The sequence below is a fragment of the Panicum virgatum genome, chromosome 1K (assembly GCF_016808335.1).
Source record: "Panicum virgatum strain AP13 chromosome 1K, P.virgatum_v5, whole genome shotgun sequence".
NCBI classification, from domain to species: Eukaryota; Viridiplantae; Streptophyta; class Magnoliopsida; order Poales; family Poaceae; genus Panicum; species Panicum virgatum.
Genome location: NC_053136.1, coordinates 1,594,201 through 1,615,157, shown reverse-complemented (window position 1 = coordinate 1,615,157; position 20,957 = coordinate 1,594,201). Strand labels below are relative to the sequence as shown.

The 20,957-nt window shown below is 46.0% G+C and overlaps 3 protein-coding genes across 3 annotated transcripts; 2 read left to right on the top strand and 1 right to left on the bottom strand.

Moving 5' to 3' along the window:
• Positions 1-334: 334 nt before the first annotated feature.
• On the top strand, positions 335-6,405 carry LOC120701745 (serine/threonine-protein kinase STY46-like). The gene is made up of 16 exons (XM_039985610.1): positions 335-783; positions 895-1,009; positions 1,810-1,898; positions 2,027-2,146; positions 2,855-2,909; positions 3,199-3,309; positions 3,418-3,468; positions 3,728-3,903; positions 4,009-4,116; positions 4,371-4,444; positions 4,537-4,712; positions 4,830-4,925; positions 5,004-5,084; positions 5,192-5,245; positions 5,782-5,916; positions 6,052-6,405. Exons 1-16 carry the CDS (start codon positions 590-592, stop codon positions 6,121-6,123), a joined length of 1,707 nt encoding a protein of 568 aa, XP_039841544.1. The 5' UTR covers positions 335-589; the 3' UTR covers positions 6,124-6,405.
• Positions 6,406-12,135: 5,730 nt separating this feature from the next.
• LOC120701478 (pentatricopeptide repeat-containing protein At2g17033-like) lies at positions 12,136-15,317 on the top strand. Its single transcript, XM_039985531.1, has 2 exons — positions 12,136-12,491; positions 12,868-15,317. Exons 1-2 carry the CDS (start codon positions 12,216-12,218, stop codon positions 14,023-14,025), a joined length of 1,434 nt encoding a protein of 477 aa, XP_039841465.1. The 5' UTR covers positions 12,136-12,215; the 3' UTR covers positions 14,026-15,317.
• On the bottom strand, positions 13,950-16,308 carry LOC120701596 (GDSL esterase/lipase At5g55050-like). The gene is made up of 5 exons (XM_039985597.1): positions 16,026-16,308; positions 15,718-15,887; positions 14,954-15,187; positions 14,488-14,737; positions 13,950-14,362 (listed from the first exon to the last, which is right to left on the bottom strand). Exons 1-5 carry the CDS (start codon positions 16,273-16,275, stop codon positions 14,142-14,144), a joined length of 1,125 nt encoding a protein of 374 aa, XP_039841531.1. The 5' UTR covers positions 16,276-16,308; the 3' UTR covers positions 13,950-14,141.
• Positions 16,309-20,957: the final 4,649 nt, after the last annotated feature.

The window sequence follows — 20,957 nt, the reverse complement described above, 5'->3', positions numbered from 1 at the left end:
TGCTGAGTGCTGTTGAAGTTGAACAAGGAGGAGAAAACAATGGCTAGCTTGTCGTCCCTGTAATCAGCTTCCATTCTCCACATCACATTTGACTCCACGATTCTTTTATATTTATCATGGACATCCAAATCCAGATCCACCTCAGACAACCTTATCTCTCCAAAAATATTTAGTTTCCTCCAAATGAATTAATTTAGTCTTTTGCCTAACAACAAAGCTCAGTAATTTAATTTCCACCAAAATGGCCAAATCTACTCTGATTTCTTTAATTACTTCCTCTTTATTAACCTTGGATCGACCTCGGTAAAAATTAATTTCCCCCCTTAATCCAAGCTCTCCTCCTCTATGAGACAGACTATGACTGCTTCTTCTCCGGATCCGCCACGGCGTCCGTCTCCGACTCACTACTCGCTGCCTCTCCATCGATATAAAGCTCTCGCCTTTGTCGCCGTCGCTTCACGTGCGCGCCACCACCTTCCATGCAAGGGCAGTAGCAGCAGCACGGCCGTCTCGTGCCTGCGCAAGCCGCGCGCCTTTCTCTATTGACTCCATCGCCTCCGCCGCCGTTCGCCGTTGATTAATTAGATCCATGGCCGTGGAGGATCCCCCGGCGGCGCCGCCGCCGCGGCAGTCCGAGGCCGGCGCGGGGGGGCGGCGGACGGACAAGCACGGCCGCCGCCTCGAGGTGTACAACGAGGTGCTCGCCCGCCTGCGCTCCTCCGCCGAGATCTCGCCGGCCTTCGAGGACGCGCTCTGGGCCCACTTCCACCGCCTCCCCGCACGGTGAGCCGCTCGATTCCTCGGCCTCGCCACCGGGATTTCCTGTTGTGATCTGCAGCCCGGTGGCCGTTCCGCCGCGCCGTTGCCTCGCCTGACGCGGGTTCCCTTGCGCAGGTACGCGCTGGATGTGAACGCGGAGAGGGCGGACGACGTGGTCACGCACCAGCGGCTGCTGGAGGAGGCGCGCGACCCGGAGCGGCGGCCTGCCCTGTCGGTGCGCGTCGTGCAGGTCAGAAATCCATCGTATTCGCATACACTGTCATCACATGCATGCTTGCAGAGTTGCATGTCCCACACGCGTCGTCGTCCTTCATTATTTGCTCCTCGATCTCGTTCAGGAATCTATATGCATCGTCTTCCGAGTTCTGTCCATACCGAGTAACTTGTTCCACATCATACATAGATACCGAAGAATAATAGAGCTCGCAAGCAAAGATGCCAATTTTAGGGTGCTGTTAGCCTGTTACTTGTTCCTGGAGTTTACGCCGCACTCCTTTGACATGATCTATATCTTGTTTCAAAAAAAAAGACATGCGCCCTGTTTAGATGCGTAAATTTTTTGGTGTAAAGTACTGTAGCACTTTCGTTTGTATTTGGCAATTATTATCCCATTATGGGTTAATTAGGCTCAAAAGATTCGTCTCGCAAATTATAGACAAACTGTGTAATTAGTTATTTTGTTTAGCTACATTTAATACTTCATGCATGCATTGAAACATTCGATGTGATAGGGAATCTTGTAAAGTTTTGAAATTTTGAAGGCAACTAAACAAGGCCATGATCTATATCATGCCAACGAGTAGAGCTTATTGTAGGAGAGATGCACCTTTTTCTTGTTCCTTTTTCTCACTTCAGCATTATGTACAATCTCTGGCCTGTTGTCCTGTTCGATGGTGCCAAAGTTGGAGATTACAAGAGCTTGCATCATTTGTTTTTTTTTGTTAAAGGAATTTCTTGGATTAAGCTGATATGTTATTGTTCATGATTTCTGAAGCAAGCAAATTGATTGATTTCATGCTTGGTCATCAGGTTTCTAGGATTATTGATGGTGATATGGGTGATTCTCTAGATAATCCTGACATGGAGATGGTTACTTCTAATCACTTGCCGAACCAGTTGTACGTATGATCTATATATTTGGGGATGAAATTTATCTGGTTCATGTGTACGAGTAGCTTTCTATATATTGATTTAGTTATTTGTGTTTTTTCGTATGTTAATGTTGCGATTGTGTACAATTCTTCAGGATCCACCCACCTCCTGCATTTGGTTCTTCCTCCAATCTAGAGCTGCTTGGGCTTGAAACAAGTGAGGGTGATGTAAGAAGCGCTGATGATACAGATCACAGTGTACATCTCATTTCCAGGTAAATAACTTCCTTATCAGTGCTTATATATATAACATCGTCGTGCTTGCTTTACAATTTATTTTTTCAGTTTAGCATTTCCATTCCTCGGGAAAAGAAGTAGCATTTTTGATTTATTGGCAGGGTAACAACAAAGCGATTCACCTTTTTGGATCTCAATTGATGTTTGTGAGATTTGGGTTTTACAATTTTTAAAATGACAAATATGGCTATATTGTGTTAGTACTTGCCTTCTGAAGAATGTAGTGCTGGTCTATGCTTTAACAGATGATAGCAGTAGAAAGTATTCACTAATACCTAGCCGCATATCAGCTCCAATATGACTTGAAATGTTTCTTTAAACCCCCTAAAAAATGTTTCTTTAAAAACAATGATTTTAGTTGTTAGGTAGGATATGTACAATTTAAATCTGTATACGAGACTTGGTTGGGGGTGGAAATATCCCCAACAAGGTCTATAATCTGTACTCACCTGAGTCCTGAGCTAGCATCTCCGCGTTTAGTTCTGTTTTGACTGTGTAGTATGGAATCGGTAAGTGAACTGTGGTCATGCTTGGAGGCCTGCATTTGTCCCGATCAAGTACATAACCTGAAAGGAAAGCCAATATTATTTAGGGACATAAAGAGCTTGTTGATAACTTGATATGCAAACAGTTTGAGAAGGTAATTCTCTGCTAATTGATAATTCTCTTTGTTCTGAATCTTGCAGGCCAATGCATGAAATAACTTTTGCCACAGTTGATAAGCCAAAGCTCCTTAGTCAGGTAGGCAATCTTTTTCATCCTTGGAATAATGTGAAATTATCAGACAAAGTTACTCACAATCAGCCAATGCTTACAGTTAGCGAAGTTCAGTAAATTTAGAAGCTAACACGTAGTTAACAAACATAATGAATGAAACTATATATTTTTATTAAATATTGATAATAGTATAAAGAAATTAACAATATACAGTAAATCATTTGAAGTCACATTAAGTCACTTCTATAAACAGACCATTGTTCAGAGACTGCTTGCTGGCTTACCCTATGTCATTTATACACTTATTTTGCAGCTGACCTCTTTACTTGCTGAGCTTGGTCTTGACATCCAAGAAGCACATGCATTTTCAACAATTGATGGCTACTCGTTGGATGTATTTGTTGTCACTGGGTGGCATCTTGGGGTACAGAGCTGTTCAGGACATCGTTGCAATTGATTATTTGCTTTTTGAGTACTCTATTAGTTCAGCAATGTTTATGTTATTGATAATTTATTTTCCTGCAATTTCCAGAGTACGGAGCAGCTACAAGTAAAGTTACTTCAGAAATTTCACAAAGTTGAGGTACTCCTTTCCTCCCATGCTTAGTTTATCAAAGCAGATCACCCATTGGAATCTAATAATTTAAATAATATTTTTAACTTCCCTTGAAGCAAGAAAATTAAAAATCTTGCTTTCTTCAAAGATTGATGACACCTAAATAATAATACTTTGAATGTTACTTATGCACACCAATGCTTCTAAAAACATTTATTCTGATGTTCTGAAATTACAAGCAAGTGTTGCAAGATTTTAACTATGGTAAGTTAGCGTTTGTGTACAGGCACAGGCTTGCTCTGTATCTAGCACGTCATCACCATCATCAGAAGGTTGGGGAGGTGGAGCAAGTGTGCCATCTACTAGTGTGGAAATACCAACAGATGGTGCAGATATTTGGGAAATTGATCTGAAACTGCTCAAGTTTGCAAACAAAGTTGCTTCCGGATCAAATGGCGACCTGTAAGTTTAAGTTTCCTTTTTTAAAGTAAAGTTTACTTTTCTTAGTCACAATAAAGTGGAAATAATAGAAATGTCAGAACTTTATTTGATACTTGGCTTCCATAGGTACCGTGGATCATACTGCAGTCAGGATGTTGCCATCAAAGTAGTGAGGCCTGAGCGCATCAGTGCAGATATGTACCGGGATTTTGCACAGGAAGTGTACATTATGAGGTTAGTTTGAAATTGTTTATTGACATTAGCTTTACTGAAACGGTTCCATCTCAATTTGTTATGAATTTGTTGTTTATTGACATTAGCTTTACTGAAACAGTTCCATCTCAATTTGTTATGAATTTGTTGTTTATTGACATTATCTTCACTGAAACAGCTCCATCTCGAATTGTTATGAATTTAGTATTGAAGATCTCAAATCCTATTTAGGCTCGTAGTCATGTAGTTGTTTCTTGCTTTATACATGCTTGCAGAAAGGTTCGTCACAGGAATGTTGTGCCGTTTATCGGTGCCTGTACACGACAACCAAACTTATATATTGTAACAGGTATACTACAATTAAATCCATCTCTGTAGTAGACATGGCAAAAGTTTCTTGTTCGATTCCCTTACACCTTTTTTCTCGCATATCCGTTTTAGATTTCATGTCAGGAGGGAGTGTCTATGATTACCTCCATAAAAAGAACAGCACTTTCAAGCTTCCAGAAATAGTGAAGGTGGCAATGGACATCTCTAAAGGAATGAACTATCTGCATCAAAATAACATAATTCACCGTGACCTCAAGACTGCAAATCTTCTCATGGATGAAAACAAGGCCAGTTTTTTTTTTCCACAAAGTCGTCATTCATATTATTTGTTTGATTGAAAACTTGAAAATCGATCTTTTCTAATACCACTAGATCTCAAAACTTTAAAGGCATATATTTTGCAGGTTGTCAAGGTTGCAGATTTTGGTGTTGCTCGTGTGAAAGATCAATCTGGAGTGATGACTGCAGAGACTGGAACTTACCGTTGGATGGCACCTGAGGTGCACATCATCCACATGCATATTTCATAAGAAAGTAAAGCCTATTGTCACTAACATACAGGTGTTATTGAACTTCAGGTCATCGAACATAAGCCTTACGATCACAAAGCAGATGTTTTTAGCTTTGCAATTGTTCTGTGGGAGCTGCTAACCGGCAAGGTAACGACACCTGTATTCTTTGACATGATTAGTCTCTCAATTTCTTACTTTTAGTTAGCATATAGTTACCTGTGAAGGTTGACGTTGATAACTGTTCAATTTCTCAGATCCCTTATGAGTACCTAACACCACTGCAAGCAGCAATAGGTGTTGTGCAGAAGGTAAGAGCATCGAAACATCTCTGCTCGGTTTCCACAGTTACATTAGTACTACCCCTCAAAGGATTTACCTTGATGGAACCCATAGACAGCTGCATGAAGGCGTATTTCTTTAGTTCTTATTTAAGGTATAAGAGCATGTGCAGAGACTTGGGAAGAGGGAGGGGTGCAATTCTTTTTAGGAAGAGTCTTTTACAAGTGAATGGCACCTGTGCTCATTCGAGGAGTCATTTAAATACCGGATTGTCTTTCTTTGTTGTGCATTTGTTTATTAATCATACAATATTATATGAACAAGTTCACTGTACACACAAGTTGAACCAACTTATGCAGGACCAGGTTCCTTTTCTTTTTATTTTTAAACAGGTGAAACTGGTATCGCCAGTTCTTTTAAAGAAAAAAAACTTTTCCAAAACTTACAAGTTTTTCTAGAGATTTTTTACAGTTCATAGTAATTTGGGTAAATTTTGGCTTCGTAGATCATATTCTTCACTTACCCGTTATGGAGAATTCGATTCACCCATGTGCATTCTCTGCAGGGCATTAGGCCGACGATCCCAAAAGACACCCACCCCAAGCTCGTCGATTTGCTTCAGAAATGCTGGCATAGAGATCCAGCTGAAAGGCCTGACTTCTCCGAGATTCTGGAAATTCTTCAGAGACTCTCCAAAGAGGTCAGACCTCTGCATTTTCTGTAACTCAAAAAGTTGGTCCCTGCTAAACTTGGCATTGCTATTACTTCCTGTCAAATGTTATGCTATACTGAACTTACCAACCATGATTCTCAGTCTCACCTCACTTTGGATCAGGTGGGAACTGACACTGAGGGTCGCCACAAAATGAAGACAGGCTTTCTTTCAGCACTGAAGAGAAATCACTGAAGAGCACAGAATAGTTACTCGAATGTTGGTGCTTGATGCATAGTGCAACTGCAACATCCTGCTGGAGGTGCATGCCTTGTAGACTGTAGAATAGTGTCAATCAGTCATAACATATGTAACCGTAGCTGTTTTGTGCTTTTTTTGGCAAATCTAATTCGTTTTCTTACTTTTCTTTTCTCACTCCCTGTTAATGTTTTGTTGTTCTAGTTTGTTGAATCTTCATAAGATTGAAGAGACGTTCTGAATGAAAATAAGTATCTGATGACATTGTTTCATGTCTGATTTTTCATTGGAAACTACGGCCAGGCAAGACACTGGCCTCAACCTTTGTGTATTAATAAGCAAGGTGAGAATTGTAACTATCCTATGTTGTCTGATTTCTTTTTTCCCTGTACTTGGAACACAGTCATTTTGAAACAAAATAATCTGATGGTGTTTCAGGGTGGTTTGTAATAATTACCGCAGGTTTCTCAACACTGGCGTATACATCAATCAGCTGTACATGTTTTCAAGAATTCCTTTTTCCTGCAATTTTAATGAACCCATATTAGAGTGTGAACGTATGCGAAAGTTCACATAATTGCCAAAGCATGATAAAGACATTGAGTGACGAAATTGAGGTCCATTTAGTTGCTAGACCATTCAGTACCCCTTTTGTCAAGGCCACGGGTGAGCACTATCACATTTTTTTTGGTGTGCGAATCTTCTATTATCTTAATACAATAGTATTAAAAGAAGTCACCACGTTCGCCGAGAGAGTCTAGAAATTCTCACGTTAATCTAAAAAAGAGAAGAATTTGGACCGTTAGATTTTATGAAAATCTAATGGTCTATGTTATTCTGAAGATTTTATATCATATAAAAGATCCATATAACATAAAAGTCCACATTGGATTAAAAATTTGTATTCCTTATTAGATTCGGACACTATTGTTTTAGCGGCATAATAGGTCTAGCGGTAGTGCGGTACTGGGACTTTAGCATGCTAGCTCCCTTCTGGCCAGGATAAATAAAGAAAATAAAGAAAGGCCACGTCAATTCGACTATAACATGCAGGTCTATTCCGAGATCGTTTGAAACAAAATCCAACCTAATTAAATTGTGTTAGTTCTCCATATGTTTTGAAAAGAAAACGATAGGACTATACATGGATCATATTTTGTTAATTCAGTAGAAATTTATTTTCCTGTCCATGTCTTCGTCGATTTCAATCAGACTAATGACATTCTTGCTTGCGGTCGTTTGATGACATATTAGACTTGGACTCAAAAAAGGAAGAGAGTCCACATGCTCCGTTTCATGCCAGGTTTCAAAATGCAGCCAGGATGCCACCGTGCATCTGCATGTGAATAATGCAGGTCTGCTAGATAAACTAGCGCCACTAATCATGCATCGGCATCGGCTATGAAGTATTCCTCACAATTAGAAAATAAGATGCGGTGATGGAGAGGATGGAAACAGTGCAGGTTTAGGAATGGAAGGTAGCGGTGGTCGAGTGGTTGAGCGGTCGAGCAAGAAAACAAAGCTTGGATCACCGTGGCGACACGGCCATGGATCGTAAAGACATGGGATGATGCAGGAGCCGAGAACGAATGCGTAATGCAAACGGGTATGCAGGATTCTACGGGCTATCCAGAACTTTGCAGGCATGCAACACAACATGATCTGGTGGATTAAGTGGCATAGCCCGTGCCGCTTGCAACCATAAACACATATATTCTCGCAATAGAATATAAATACAATTGCTATAATTAAAATCTATTATCTTAATACAATAGTGTTAAAAGAGACCACCACGTTCGTCGAGAGAGTCTAGAAATTCTCACGTTAATCTAAAAAAGAGAAGGATCTACACTGTTAAATTTTATGAAGATCTAATAATTTATATTATTCTAAAGAATCCATACACATAAAAATCCATATTGGATAAAAAATTGTATTTCCTATTAACACTCGGACTCCATTGTTTTCATAAAAAGTCTACCAGTACTAGGACACCACCATGAAAGGTAACATGCTCCGTTTCTAGCTAGGATTAAAAAAGAAAACATCACCTCATAAATGCATGTTCGTTTTGGAAAAAAATCAATTTTCCACCGCTCAGGTCTGAGATAGACTCTAACACATATTATCACACTTATAATATATAAATAGAGCACAATACATCGGTACAATCAACTTTATCTTACAGGGACACATTCTCTCAGCCAGATCGCCAGGGATTCGTCAACTGAATTGTCTTGATAGAATTTTGCCGAAAGGATTAGTCCATCTCCTCTCTGCCAGATCGCCTTCTCTCGGCCAGATTGCTAGGGATTCGTCAACTGAGTCTCAAAAATTTGGAGAGCGTCAATCAGCTAGCACATGAAGTTTGGACCAAGACTAGCCCATCAAATGTGTTACCTGGATCCAACATGCTACTACAAAAGTTTGTGATATCCAAAGAACATCCACAATTCTTCACTTTTTTGTCAAATTTTGTACACTGCTCCAAAGGTTGTGTCTAAATATTTGCACCATTACTAAAGGATCTACTATGCTCATCCACAAGAGGAGAAAGGTACTATCTTAGGATGCTACTCAACACCATCAAATAAAGGATGCGCATCATACGCACAAATAACAACAATAGACCGAGTGGTACACCCAACATTTAAAGCAGCACGGAAGGCGATGAGTTTTCTAGACGATGAGAATGAGTGGATTGAGTGCATAAAGGAAGTAGCTGCCCGGGCAACAGGAATACAACTACAACAGCTCTTCGCCACTATACTAACACACTGTGAAGTTGCAGAACCAAAAGTTGCTATGGGAGTTGGCCTGGGAAGCACTCTCAAAAGATATCCAGCACAAGCGAAGAATAAATCTAAACTTTCCAACATTTGCAGTTGACTGCTTCTTAGAATAAAGCATATACTTTGACAGAAATATAGAAACTGATGAGACAATCAGGAAGGTCACTAAAGTATTGCCAAGCACAAGTGATATAGAAGAACTTAGAAAATAGATTGATGAATTAAGAGCTTAATTACGACAGCCCGGTTGGTAGGACGTCCAGATGGGAACCTCCAGGTCGGGAGTTCGACTCCTGCTTTGCACAAAAAAATCCCCTCGCATGTTTCCATTTCCAAAGCATAGTTCGGGGTCTGGCCTAACTCACAAGGCGACGTGCCACTATGTATGGGTGGGGACAATGATTCGGGGGTTTTCTTGACCTATGTGAGAAGATCTTCTTCTTATTACAATGTCATGTGGGTGGTCTTTCCTCCGCAGGTCAAGTTTTTTTTAGGGAAAAAACTTTAGCATTATGAACAATCTCAACCCTGAGCTAAAAAAACATACGACACTATAATGGAGTCGGTCGACAAAGGGCTAAGAAAATAAATATTCGTCAATGGCTATAGTGGTACAGGTAAAACATACCTATAGAGAAAGATCATGACGAAGCTACAATCCGAAGGGAAGATAGTACTAGCCATCGCATCGTGTGGTATAGCTGCTCTTCTACTCCAAGGTGGCAGAACAACACACTCCAGATTCAGAATTCCAATTAACATAACAGATGAATCAACATGTGAAATCAACAAGCCAAAAAATGTGCAAAATCAAGCAAGGAACCTCTCTCCCAGAACTGCTCAAGAAGACCTATCTAATTCTGTGGGATGAAACTCTAATAGCAAATAGAAATTGCACAGAGGCACTAGACCAAAGCCTCAAGGACATGCACAGATTTAACAACGAGAACAACGACAAAAAAAAATACTCGAAGGGATGACCGTTGTGCTAGGAGACTTCTGCAAATCCTTCCTGTTGTTCCCAAAGGGAGGAGAGAGCACATAGTCAACGCATATATCAAGCACTAATATCTCTAGAACCACTTTGAAATTTACAACCTCACAAAGAACATGCAGCTCAAATGTATATCTAACGATAAAAACAACCAGAGGTCAAGGATTTTGCTGAGTAGAGACTGAATATGGGTGATGTGATTACAACTCATCATAGAAGGAGACGAGTGGATCCAAATCCCAAGTGACCTGATGCTAGACAAAGCACCTATTTAGAGCTGTTTATTACTAACTACCAAGACCCAAAATTCCTTGAGAAAAGAGTATACATACAAAAAAACGAAATGGTAGCTGAGATAAATGAGTACATAATGAGCCAAATAGAAGGTGAATAAGTGATGTACCATAGCTCAGACAACGTGTGCAAAGCATCTACAAACAGCAGCATGAAACCCAACGACATTTCTCATCAGCTTGAAGTTCCCTAGAATCCCAAACCATGAGCTTAGGCTAAAAGTCGGCCAACCAGTGATGCTCCTTGGAAACATCAACCGGTCACCAGCTTTATGCAATGGTACAACAATAATAATAAATCAACTTGGAAACAAATATATCAAGGCAAAAATAATTACAAGAACATAGGTGGGCAAAAAAGTATACATATCTCTCATCATCATGTCGCCAAGTGACTCTAAGTGGCCATTTATGCTAAAAAGAAGGCAAAATCCCCCTCGGCCTGCTTCGCAATGACCATCAATAAGTGCCAGGCCGGGCCAGTCTCTAAACACAGTTGGATTATATTTGCCTAAGCAGATTTTCTACTATGGTCAGCTATATGTAGTGTTATCTAGGGTCACACACAGGAAAAGGCTGAAGGTGGTCATGAGTGACTCTAAATGTCAGGGACAGAATGAAGCTAAAAACATTGTGTACAAGGAGAACTTCTAATCAATTAAAGAAATATAGTGTAAGCATCTTCTCGAATACATGTCAAATTTTAAATAACGACTCTTTGCAAAAACATATATTCCGATGCAAAATTACTTAAATATACATGCATCAATGTGAAGTGTAATGTGCACTATTGAAATGCATATTTCAATAAATTTGTCCATGTCGGCTTGCGGCTTCCTGCTCTGGCTCCTGGTGCTAACGTGCATGCTGCTGTTCAGTCAGGTTGGGCGGCAGTACCCAACGTGCCCAGCCATGCTTGGGGCAGCAATTAGAAAACTTGCTACGAAAAAACTAAAGAATCTCTTCTTCGGCTGTAAAGCGCCAACGCCGTAGTCGGGGCCGGAGCCAGCAGCCGCAGCCGTTTAATCCACAGGCAAAGCCAACACAAGGCAAGCGGGACTAGCGCCTGCAACCTGGCGAGCGGCGGACCAGGTGCGGAGTACAGGCAAGGACGGGGAGCAAGGAGGTCTGGACGAGGAGGGAGATAGGCCACGCCCCCAGAGAACTCCTACAGACTGTGAGGAACACTGATCAATTTGGGTCCTCTAGATCTTAATTTCTGAATTCATGGTTGCTCTGGAAAAATTGTGGAGGGAGGGAAGGATGGGAAAGGGGAACGATAGAGGAAGATAGCTACCGGCCAGAATTATCCGTGTGCTCGCGTGACTATTAGTTAGTTGGGCTGCAAGCACCCGCCAAATCAAAAATTAAATACATTTAGGCCAAGTATTGAATAACAAAATTAATTTACAGTTAAAGAAACATATATTTAAAAGAATAGTTTTTGGATGAAATAAGACAATTAAACTATGACAGTCATTTACTATAGCAAAACGCCAAAAAATTTTAGCTACGTGGTGGACACATATAGCTTTAGGAGAAAATATTTTTATCCATATTAAACTAACATAAAATAATTAAACAATAAACTTTGACAAATTTAAAAATTTAAAATGATAGCAAAAATAAAACTAGCTACCCGCGCTATTTGCGCGGGCCACCGTGCTAGTTAGAAATATGAGAGCGTGGGGGTGTCTCTTTAAAAAATCTCATGCATATGCTATCAGAGAATTTGAATCTTTATTTTTTGCACGCTTTTCATGTTGAATTCAAATTACTACGCAAAAAAAAAAGTTGAATTCAAGTGAGGAATTATATTACCCTCGAATTATAATGTACCCGTATATAAAAAATCAGTGTGTTTAAACATACATATTGTGCTCGAGCTGTATTTCAGAAGTTGTATGCAAAAAAATGTAGGGCCTGTGCTTATATACGATAAGGCATCGTCATCTCATATTCTCATCCGATTCCAAGACCGAGGACTGCTCCGCCACCGTCCAACCAGCAATGCCAGCGGTGGCGTTCCTATCGGCGCCGGCGTCGGCCGCGGCTGCGCGGCGCCGAGGGTTCAACCCCGCGGCTTCCGCCTCGCTGCGCCGTGTCGCGTCGGGCGGGGGCTCCAGCTGGCGCAGCGAGCGGCGGCTCATGTCGGAGCTGGAGCGCACGGTCACGGCGGGCGCGGCCGAGCGCGTCATCCGCAGCTACGTCGGCAATAAGTCGGAGCGCGCCGCGCTCGCCGCGCTCTCCAGGCTCCTCATGGATTCCGACCCCCTCGCCATCCCGGTAAATCTGATGTCTTTCTGACTAACCGTGCCAGGAAAACTGTTTCTTTTTTTCCCGTATAATTTGGTGAGATGTGTATAGAAACTTGATGTCTGTCCTTGTTATTAGTAGCATTACAATCTAGTATGAGCGACCAATTCAACTTTGGCTAGTTATAAGCTCTGAATTCGAGCGGTTGTAATTGTAGTGTCTGACAGTCTGAGTGCCTTTTTCGCCTTTTCATGATGGACTGTTCATTTCATAATTCGTGCATGTGCATGCCAAGGATTCCCCATTTTGAAAGGTCTAACCTTGTTGAACTCTATTTCAAAATGAGTTATGCAGTAAAAACCATAACCTGATTCGTCATAAGCTGTGATTTTTGTTGTTATTGCAGTTCTATGAGGCAGTCACTCAGGCCCGGTGGTTCAAATGGAGCTCTATTCATGCTGCTGCAGTTGCTGCCTTGCTTGAAGTCAATGGGAGCCCTGGAGAATCAAGGTCCCTGATCTCTGACTCCATCTCACAGCACCTCCAGTCCACCGATGAGGTGGCTCTCTTCTACTGTGATCTCATGGTTGCTTTCTCCTCGCGCGGGTTGAAAGATCGGGCGATGGATTTCTACACTGAGCTAAGGTCTATGCCGCACACCGGGCGCAAGGCCTACATGGCCATGATAAAATCCTTGTGCCTGATGGGTCTGGCCAGTGAGGCAGAGGAAGCACTTAGGGAAATGGTCTCTCTCGGCTACCAGCCTGAAGCTTTCCAGTTTGGATTGGTTGCAAAATGCTACGGCAAGTCAGGCTCGTTAGTTGAGATGGAGAGGGTTATTGCATCTATGTCAAATGCTGGCATCCGACTGGGCACTGGCGCAGCGAACATTGTGCTTTCATGCTACAGCTCCTGCCGTGATCATTCCAAGATGCTAGTATGGTTGAAGAAGATGAGGAAATTGTGCATTGCACCAACTGCAAAAGCATACAACTTTGTGCTCAATTCATGCCCCACACTTGCTTTGGTGGTTCAAGAGCTGGACCCTTCACTCCCACTGTCAACAGCGGTGTTGGTCAAAAAGCTCAAGTCTGTATCTACACTACCATCAGAAGCTGAGCTGGTGCATGAGCTTCTGGCCTCCTCATCGGTGCTGGACAAGGCAACCGAATGGTCTGATGCAGAGGTGAAACTGAATCTGCACGGGTTCAGTACAATTGCAGCCTATGTGCTGATGCTGCAGTGGGTGGATGTTATAAAGCGTCGAACATTACCGTTGGAGGTGTCTGTGGTGTGTGGCATTGGGAAGCACAGTGATGTCCGAGGTGAGCCCAAAGTGCGGGAGCTAGCACAAGAGGTTCTGAGCCGAATGGGGAGCCCCCTTAGGCTATCCACAAGGAACAAAGGGCGTCTCGTGGCAAAGCGAGATAGGGTGACTCAATGGCTTGCCAGCTTTCCAGTGCCTGAGGAGGTCACAGATAAATCACCTGACGCAACGAGCCAACAACCATTTGCATTTACGATTTTCAGAAAACTTGGACAATTTTTTTCCACCCTCGTGTAGGTTTTCAGATGAATTGCAAGGTAGTTCAGCATCTTTGCCATGCTGTAGAATAATAGAAAGTCTATATATGGTGCTCAAAGAAGTGTTGGCCTAATCCTTGTTCTGATGTTGGAGTATTATGCCTCAACGAGCTGCTTGATGCTGATGGGACTGACAAATTGCGCTGGTCCATCATAGAAGACAAGGCCCGCAAACTTGTAAGTAGCCTGGGTAGGGTGCAGGAGGTCCCAGAAGAGGTACTTGCTGCGATCATTGCAGCAGTTGGAGCTGGGGATGCACCCTCTCTGAGCGTTGAACCTGCCACCACCACAGCATGCGCTCTTCACCTCCTCCAACCCTGCAGGCAAAAAGTGAGCAACGCTGCAGAAATACTGGAGAAAGAGGCGGCTAAGCACTGCTATTACAATGTCCGGTATGTGGGTTTCGTATCCAGAATACCCCTGCTCAGTTTTTGCAACTTACCAGCAGCATGCGGGGTTTTAATCAGACTAGAGACAAGCTCATAGGCGCTGGAAATAGAGTACTTCATGCTCTGCATTTCTAAGCTGAGATTGCTGAAGAGGACCCTGATTCCATCATTCAGGCTCTTCGCCAACTGATTCAATTGCTCAACGCATTCTCCAGATGGTTTCCGACTTCTCAAGTATGGACAGCACCCAATTAGTGGCACATTGATCACCGCAAATTTCCTCGCTCCCAAATTGTACAATGTCTGCAGCACGGCAAATATACAGTTACGGTTGATAAAGAATCGACTTGTTTTGTCAGTACTTCAACCCATGTGCCTAGAGTTCTGACATGTGCCTTCAAGCATGATTAAATGAAGCAGCACTTTTGGTTCAAATGTTCAGATATGGTTTTTTTCAGAGTTGCAAATTCTGATTTGCATACGGATTTGTCTGCATTGAAGAAAATTGAGTGCTCTTACTTTGACATGGCTATCATATGTGGAGATCATAGCTTCATAGAACTGCTGAATGGTGGTGGAGTCCGGTGATTTGTTCTGTGAGAAGAAGTCGAAAGCATCATTCGCCCCGGCACTTATGAGGAAGATTGATTTTGACAGCAAGTCTGACACTCTAGCAGCACCAAGTCTGGTTGACATCTCATCTTTGAGGTCTGAGAAGTACTCTATCTGCTGCGTCATGCTGATTGTAGATCCCTGGTGTAAATGCCATTTAGAATTTTAATTTTAATGTTTTTGTTCCAAATATTTATGTTGATACTTGGTACTGTTAACAGTACTAGCAATTTAAATTTGAAAGGGATAAAATTTTCTTTGATGTCATAAATGCGCTTCACCAAATTGACGAGCTGAGTACAAGTGCTTTTTTAGACCAGTACAGACGCTGTTATTTCGGCTGAACTTTTGTGAACAATCGTTTCATCTTAGTAATGAATCACTTGATGTACAGCTACAATTAAAGATTTACCTACCAAAAAGTGTCTTGAGTCATCGTCACACATTTATAATACATGAAGTGTACCATAAAGGCAGCCTAAGCCTACATTTGCTAAAAGCCTTTTTTTTCTTAGAACTGAATTTGCTAAAAGCTTCCTAGACAGCGAAAACAAGTTAACTGCGAATTTGTCTAATCAGATATTAAGCATATGTCACCAAAAGTATCTGTTTAAGGGCAAGATCAAGTCTCAAAAGCATGGGAGAAGTAATGTGAGGTGAAACAGATATACAGTGGAATCAAGAAGACCAGAGCCTCCAGAAGCAAAGTTAGCTCCGGTGGTGTAGGCTGCTGCTGCAGCTGCCATCGTCATGTTCCTGGGCGCCTCACTGCTTCTGTTGGCAGCAGTGGCCATGAGAGAGAGGTAAGCCGGTGGGCTCCTGCTGAACCCCATAGCAATGGCTGCAAATTTTCATCATCACAACAAGAACAAAAGAAAACATCCATTCAACACAGTTTTGCTGCATTAGTCTGTAACTGTAAGCTGTGTGCATGCGCGTTGTAGTTAGGTATTACAGTGGCCACTTCTGTGTTGCTCACCGATGAAGTCGACGCCGATGAGGCCGTTGCTGAACCTGCCGGTGGGCTTGCCGCCGGGGAAGTCGACGCCGTTGTGGGGGAAGTCGGCCCTGGCGATGCTCCACGGCAGGTAGTCGTTGTTCCCCACGTCGGCCGTGGAGTCGCCGAACACGTACATCGCCGGAACCTTGGCCCCGGCGGCGGCCACACTCGCCGCCGCCGCCGCCACAAGAAGCATCAGGTGCAGCGCGGCAGCTCGTTGCACAGCCATTGGACGGCCAGAAGCCGGGTATGTAGTGTGTCAGTGAAGTGTCGCAGCGCGATCCAGCAGGCATGTGGTGGGCACATTTATATGGATGTGATTGCACCAGTAATAATTTAATTTACCAGAGGTAAGTAAAAAACACTCAACTAACCGAATGAATTGATCATGAGCTGTCACGCTCCGTTTGTGCTGTGCTAGTGATGCCATTGGCAGTGCGACGACTCCTCGTAGCTGGTTACCTGCTGCTCTGTTACCGATTCATTGTGCTCTTCTGGTACTCAAGTAACTAGAACAAGGCCAAAAAAAATAAAAATAGTCGAATTGTTTGCTCTGATGTACCAATTCGACTCTCAAGATGAGAAGTAATTTTGAGGATACGATACAAACAAACACCTGATATTTTCAATCGGGGCTTTGCCATGTCGGCGGTCATTGCGAGAGCGCCATACCGACCACATTCCGCACAAAATGATCGTTTGGTCATTCACTCCACAAATTCTGTTATCTAGAATTGCCGATGCCCACGAAGTTGGATTCAGATTTGGACCAGTGAGTTCACGTAACCTGATCCAAAAACGCCTTGCATATGTGCATTCCACAAGTGCATGAAATGTAGTCTCCTCACGGGCTCCACATGTATCACATGTACTGACAGGATCGATATGCCGCCGGTGGAGATTGGCCCTGCTCGGTAGATAGTCATTCAGAACGCGCCACCAGAACACCCGAACCTTTGGGGGTACCTTGCACTTCCATAGTTTCTGCCAAATAGGGTCAGCACCGTGATTTGAATTGGTCGCTTTCCTTTGCACAAAATCTCGCTGCTGAGCCTCGGATGCTGCAAGCATGCGGTAGCCTGATTTAACTGAGTAGAGGCCATGTCGCTCTCCTGACCAAGCCCATGTATCCACCATTGAACGACCAAGAGGAATTCGACGCGCCGCCGCTGCATCAAGTGGAACAAGATTCTGATCCAGTGCTGCATCATCCCACGATAGTCCCATCCGAGCTGAGAAGATCACTCACTTGTTCTGCCACAGCTCCATCTTTACGGCATAAAGGTTTTAAGCCCACACCGCCTGGCAACCATTGGTCTCGCCAAATATTTGTTGTTGTACCATCTCCAATACGCCTAATACAACCCATCTGAAGGACTTTCCTGCCTGCTAGGATGGCACGCCAAGTATGAGAGGCGCCCTTCTTTTTTGTCGCTGACATGAAGTCACAGTTCGGATAGTATCTGCCTTTAAGCACTCGGGTACACAACGATTCAGGGGTTACCATTAGTCTCCATCCTTGCTTGCCTAACATCGCTAGGTTAAAATGCTTGATGTCACGGAATCCCAATCCGCCCTGGGATTTGGGCAAACACATGTCCGGCCAATTCCTCCAGTGCATTTCTCTACGATCAATTCCGTTACTCCACCAGTAATTGGAGATGAATGACGTGATTTTCTGACACGTTGCCGGTGCAAGGACAAAGCAACTCATTGAATAAGTAGGGATAGCTTGCGCCACTGACTTTATTAGTGTCTCCCGAGCAGCACAACTAAGCTTCTTCTCCCCCCAACCATTCATCAGACCACAGATTTTTGCCGGGATAGCTTCAAAAGCTCCCTTGGTACTTCTTCCACCAGCAATAGGCAGACCTAGATACTTTTCACAGAGAGCATCGGTTTGAATCCCGGTAGCCAGTAGGCAACACAGGTAGATTGAATCCTGAGCAGGGGCCTCCCATGCCGCCCCAGCAGCCCCTGCAGCTGCTCGACGCCGCCGCCGCTGCGGGTGCAGGCGCGGGGCTGCAGGACGCCGCCACCCCAAGGTCCCCTGCGCCGCCCCCTGCAGGACGCTGCCCAGCAGGGCCCCCTGCTGCCCGCCGCCTCCGCCGCCGCAGCTGCTGGCGCGGGCGCGGGTGCGGGGGCTGCGGGGGCCAGCAGCGCGCCGCCGCCGCCGTCGATCCGTCCGCCCTGCGGGCCGTGGCGCAGCAGCTGCAGTCCACGGGCTCCGATCCGGCCGCTCTGCAGGCCGCGATGTAGCTGCTGGGCGCTGATCCCGCCGCCGCCGCTGCGGTCCACCGCGCCGCTGTCGCGGCGGGCAAGAAGCTCACCGCCGACGCCGCGTCTGATGCCGCGTGGTCTGGTCTCGGGATGTCTCCCACGGATGCGCCACTCGCCGTCGCCGCTCTCCGTGGGCAGCAGGCCGTCGCCGCTCTCGCCGCGGCCCTCCTCGCCACCAAGTCGGAGGCTTCGGCGGCACAGGAGTGGGTCTGCGTGGCTGCTCTCGCTTGGGAGCATGAGCGCGCTACGGCCGACGCCCTCGCTCTCCGGGTCGCCGAGGCGGAGCACTTCTTTCGTGCCTCCTCCGGCCAGCTGCCTGTCGTCCCCGAGCACGGCGCCTCCTCCACCCACCAGGCCCCGCTTGCTGGATCTGGACCCCGGTACGACCCGACCGACCCCATGGTCGCTCAGCTCGACCTCCAGAACGCCGGCGTCTAGAACATCAGGTCCCTGGTCACCGTCCTCCTCGACCCCACGTCCTCCTCCTACGGACGCTGGCTGGACCAGGTCCTCCTCACCCTCCGCCGCTACGCTCTCGACGACCACGTCCTCGTTGACTCGCCGATCGAGACGCGGGACGTAGTGTGGCTGCGCCTCGACAATGTCGTCCTGTCCTGGATCTTTGGGACCATCTCCCTAGATCTTCAGGACCTCGTCAGGACCCACAGCGGCACTGCGCGACAGGCCTGGGTGGCGCTCGAGGGGTAGTTCCTCGGCGACGCCGAGTTCCGCGCTGTCCAGCTCGACGCCACCTTCCGCACCTTCGAGCAGGGGGACCTCTCCGTTGGTGAGATCTGCCGGAGGATGAAGGGCATGGCCGACGCTCTTCACGACCTCAGGTGTCCGGTGTCCGATCGGGTCTTGGTGCTCAGTGTCCTGCGGGGCCTGAGCAGCACCTATGACCACCTGAAGAGTTGGATCGCCCGCCAGAGGCCCTTCCCCTCCTTCCTGCAGATCCGGGACGACCTCGCCCTCGAGGAGATCACCAGGGGTCTCGCGCCCGGATCGTCCTCGCCCACCCCCACCGCGCTCATCGCTGCTCCACCGGCTTTCTCCGCCGCTCCTGCCACCTCCCTCCTTTGTGCTGCTCCTGCCGGGCAGACCGGAGGTTGGGGGGCCGTGGACGTCGTCGGCAGAGGGGACGGGGTGGTGGTGGCACTGGTGGCCCTGCTCCTGGGGGTTCTGTTGCCGGTGGGGGCCATCGGGGCGCGCCAACTCCGGCTCCCACTCCCGCTCCCGCCCCTGCCCCTGGAGGTACGCCCTGACCATCCTTCAGCAACCCATGGTCAGGACTCAGGACGCATCTCAATGTGGCCGTTCCAGGGTCCGGGCGGGGGGCCTCGTCCTCAGCTCCAGCCGGCGGCCATGTTCACCTGGACCCCGCCCGCTCAGCCCAGCCAGCAGTCGACCTGGCCTGGGGGGTGGGACCAGGCCGCTCTGGCGCAGTCCTTCAGCACCATGGGACTGACGCCGCCGGTCAGCACCGAGTGGATCGCCGACTCGGGTGCCTCCTTCCACACCACCCCAGATGCCGGTATCCTCTCTTCTGTCCGACCCCCACACCCCTCTTCTCCTTCTTCCATTGTGATTGGTGATGGGTCTTGCCTTCCTGTCACCACCGTGAGTTCTGCTCCTGGCTCTTTTCGTCTTTCTAATGTTTTTGTTGCTCCTCATATGGTTCCCAACATTCTTTCCATTCGCCAGTTTACTGCTGACAATTCTTGTTCCATCGAATTTGAATCTTCTGGTCTTACTGTGAAGGATTCGGCTTCCCGGCGTCTGCTCCTCCGATGTGACAGCCCGGGGCCCCTTTACACTCTTCGGCTTCCTACTTCCGCTGCTCCGCCTTCGGCTTCGGCTTCGGCTTCTTCTTCTTCGTCTGCTGCTTTTACCGTGATGCCTTCTTCCACCACCTGGCACCGCCGGCTTGGACACCCCGGCCACGACGTTTTGGCTCAGCTCAGTCGTAGTACTGATGTTCCATGTACTAGGGCTCCTGCTGAGCACCTCTGCCATGCGTGCCTGTTAAGTCGTCATATTAAACTTCCTTTTTCTTCTTCTTCTTCTTCTTCTTCGCATGCTGCGCATGGTTTTGATCTTGTTCACTGTGACCTGTGGACATCTCCTGTACTCAGCATGTCTAGCTATAAATATTATCTGGTCGTGGTGGATGATTTCTCTCATTATTCTTGGACTTTCTCTTTGCGCGCCAAGTCTGAGACCTTTCCCACCCTCCTCCCACTTCTTTGCCTGGGTGTTGTGTCCACTCAGTTCGGTCTCACCGTTAAGGCCGTCCAGTGCGACAACAGGCGTGAGTTCGATAACTCCACCTCCCGTTCCTTCTTCCTCTCTCGGGGTGTTCAGCTGCGTATGTCTTGTCCGTATACCTCTCCTCAGAACGGCAAGGCTGAGCGGATGATTCTCACGACGAACGACGTCGTGCGCACCCTTCTGATCCAGGTCTCTCTGCCCCCGCGCTTCTGGGTTGAGAGCCTCCACACCGCCACCTACTTGCTTAACCGTCTTCCGTCCACTGCTTCTCCTGCTCCCATTCCACAACATGCTCTTTTCAGTACCCCTCCTCGCTACGACCACCTTCGGGTCTTCGAGTGTGCGTGTTACCCTAACAAC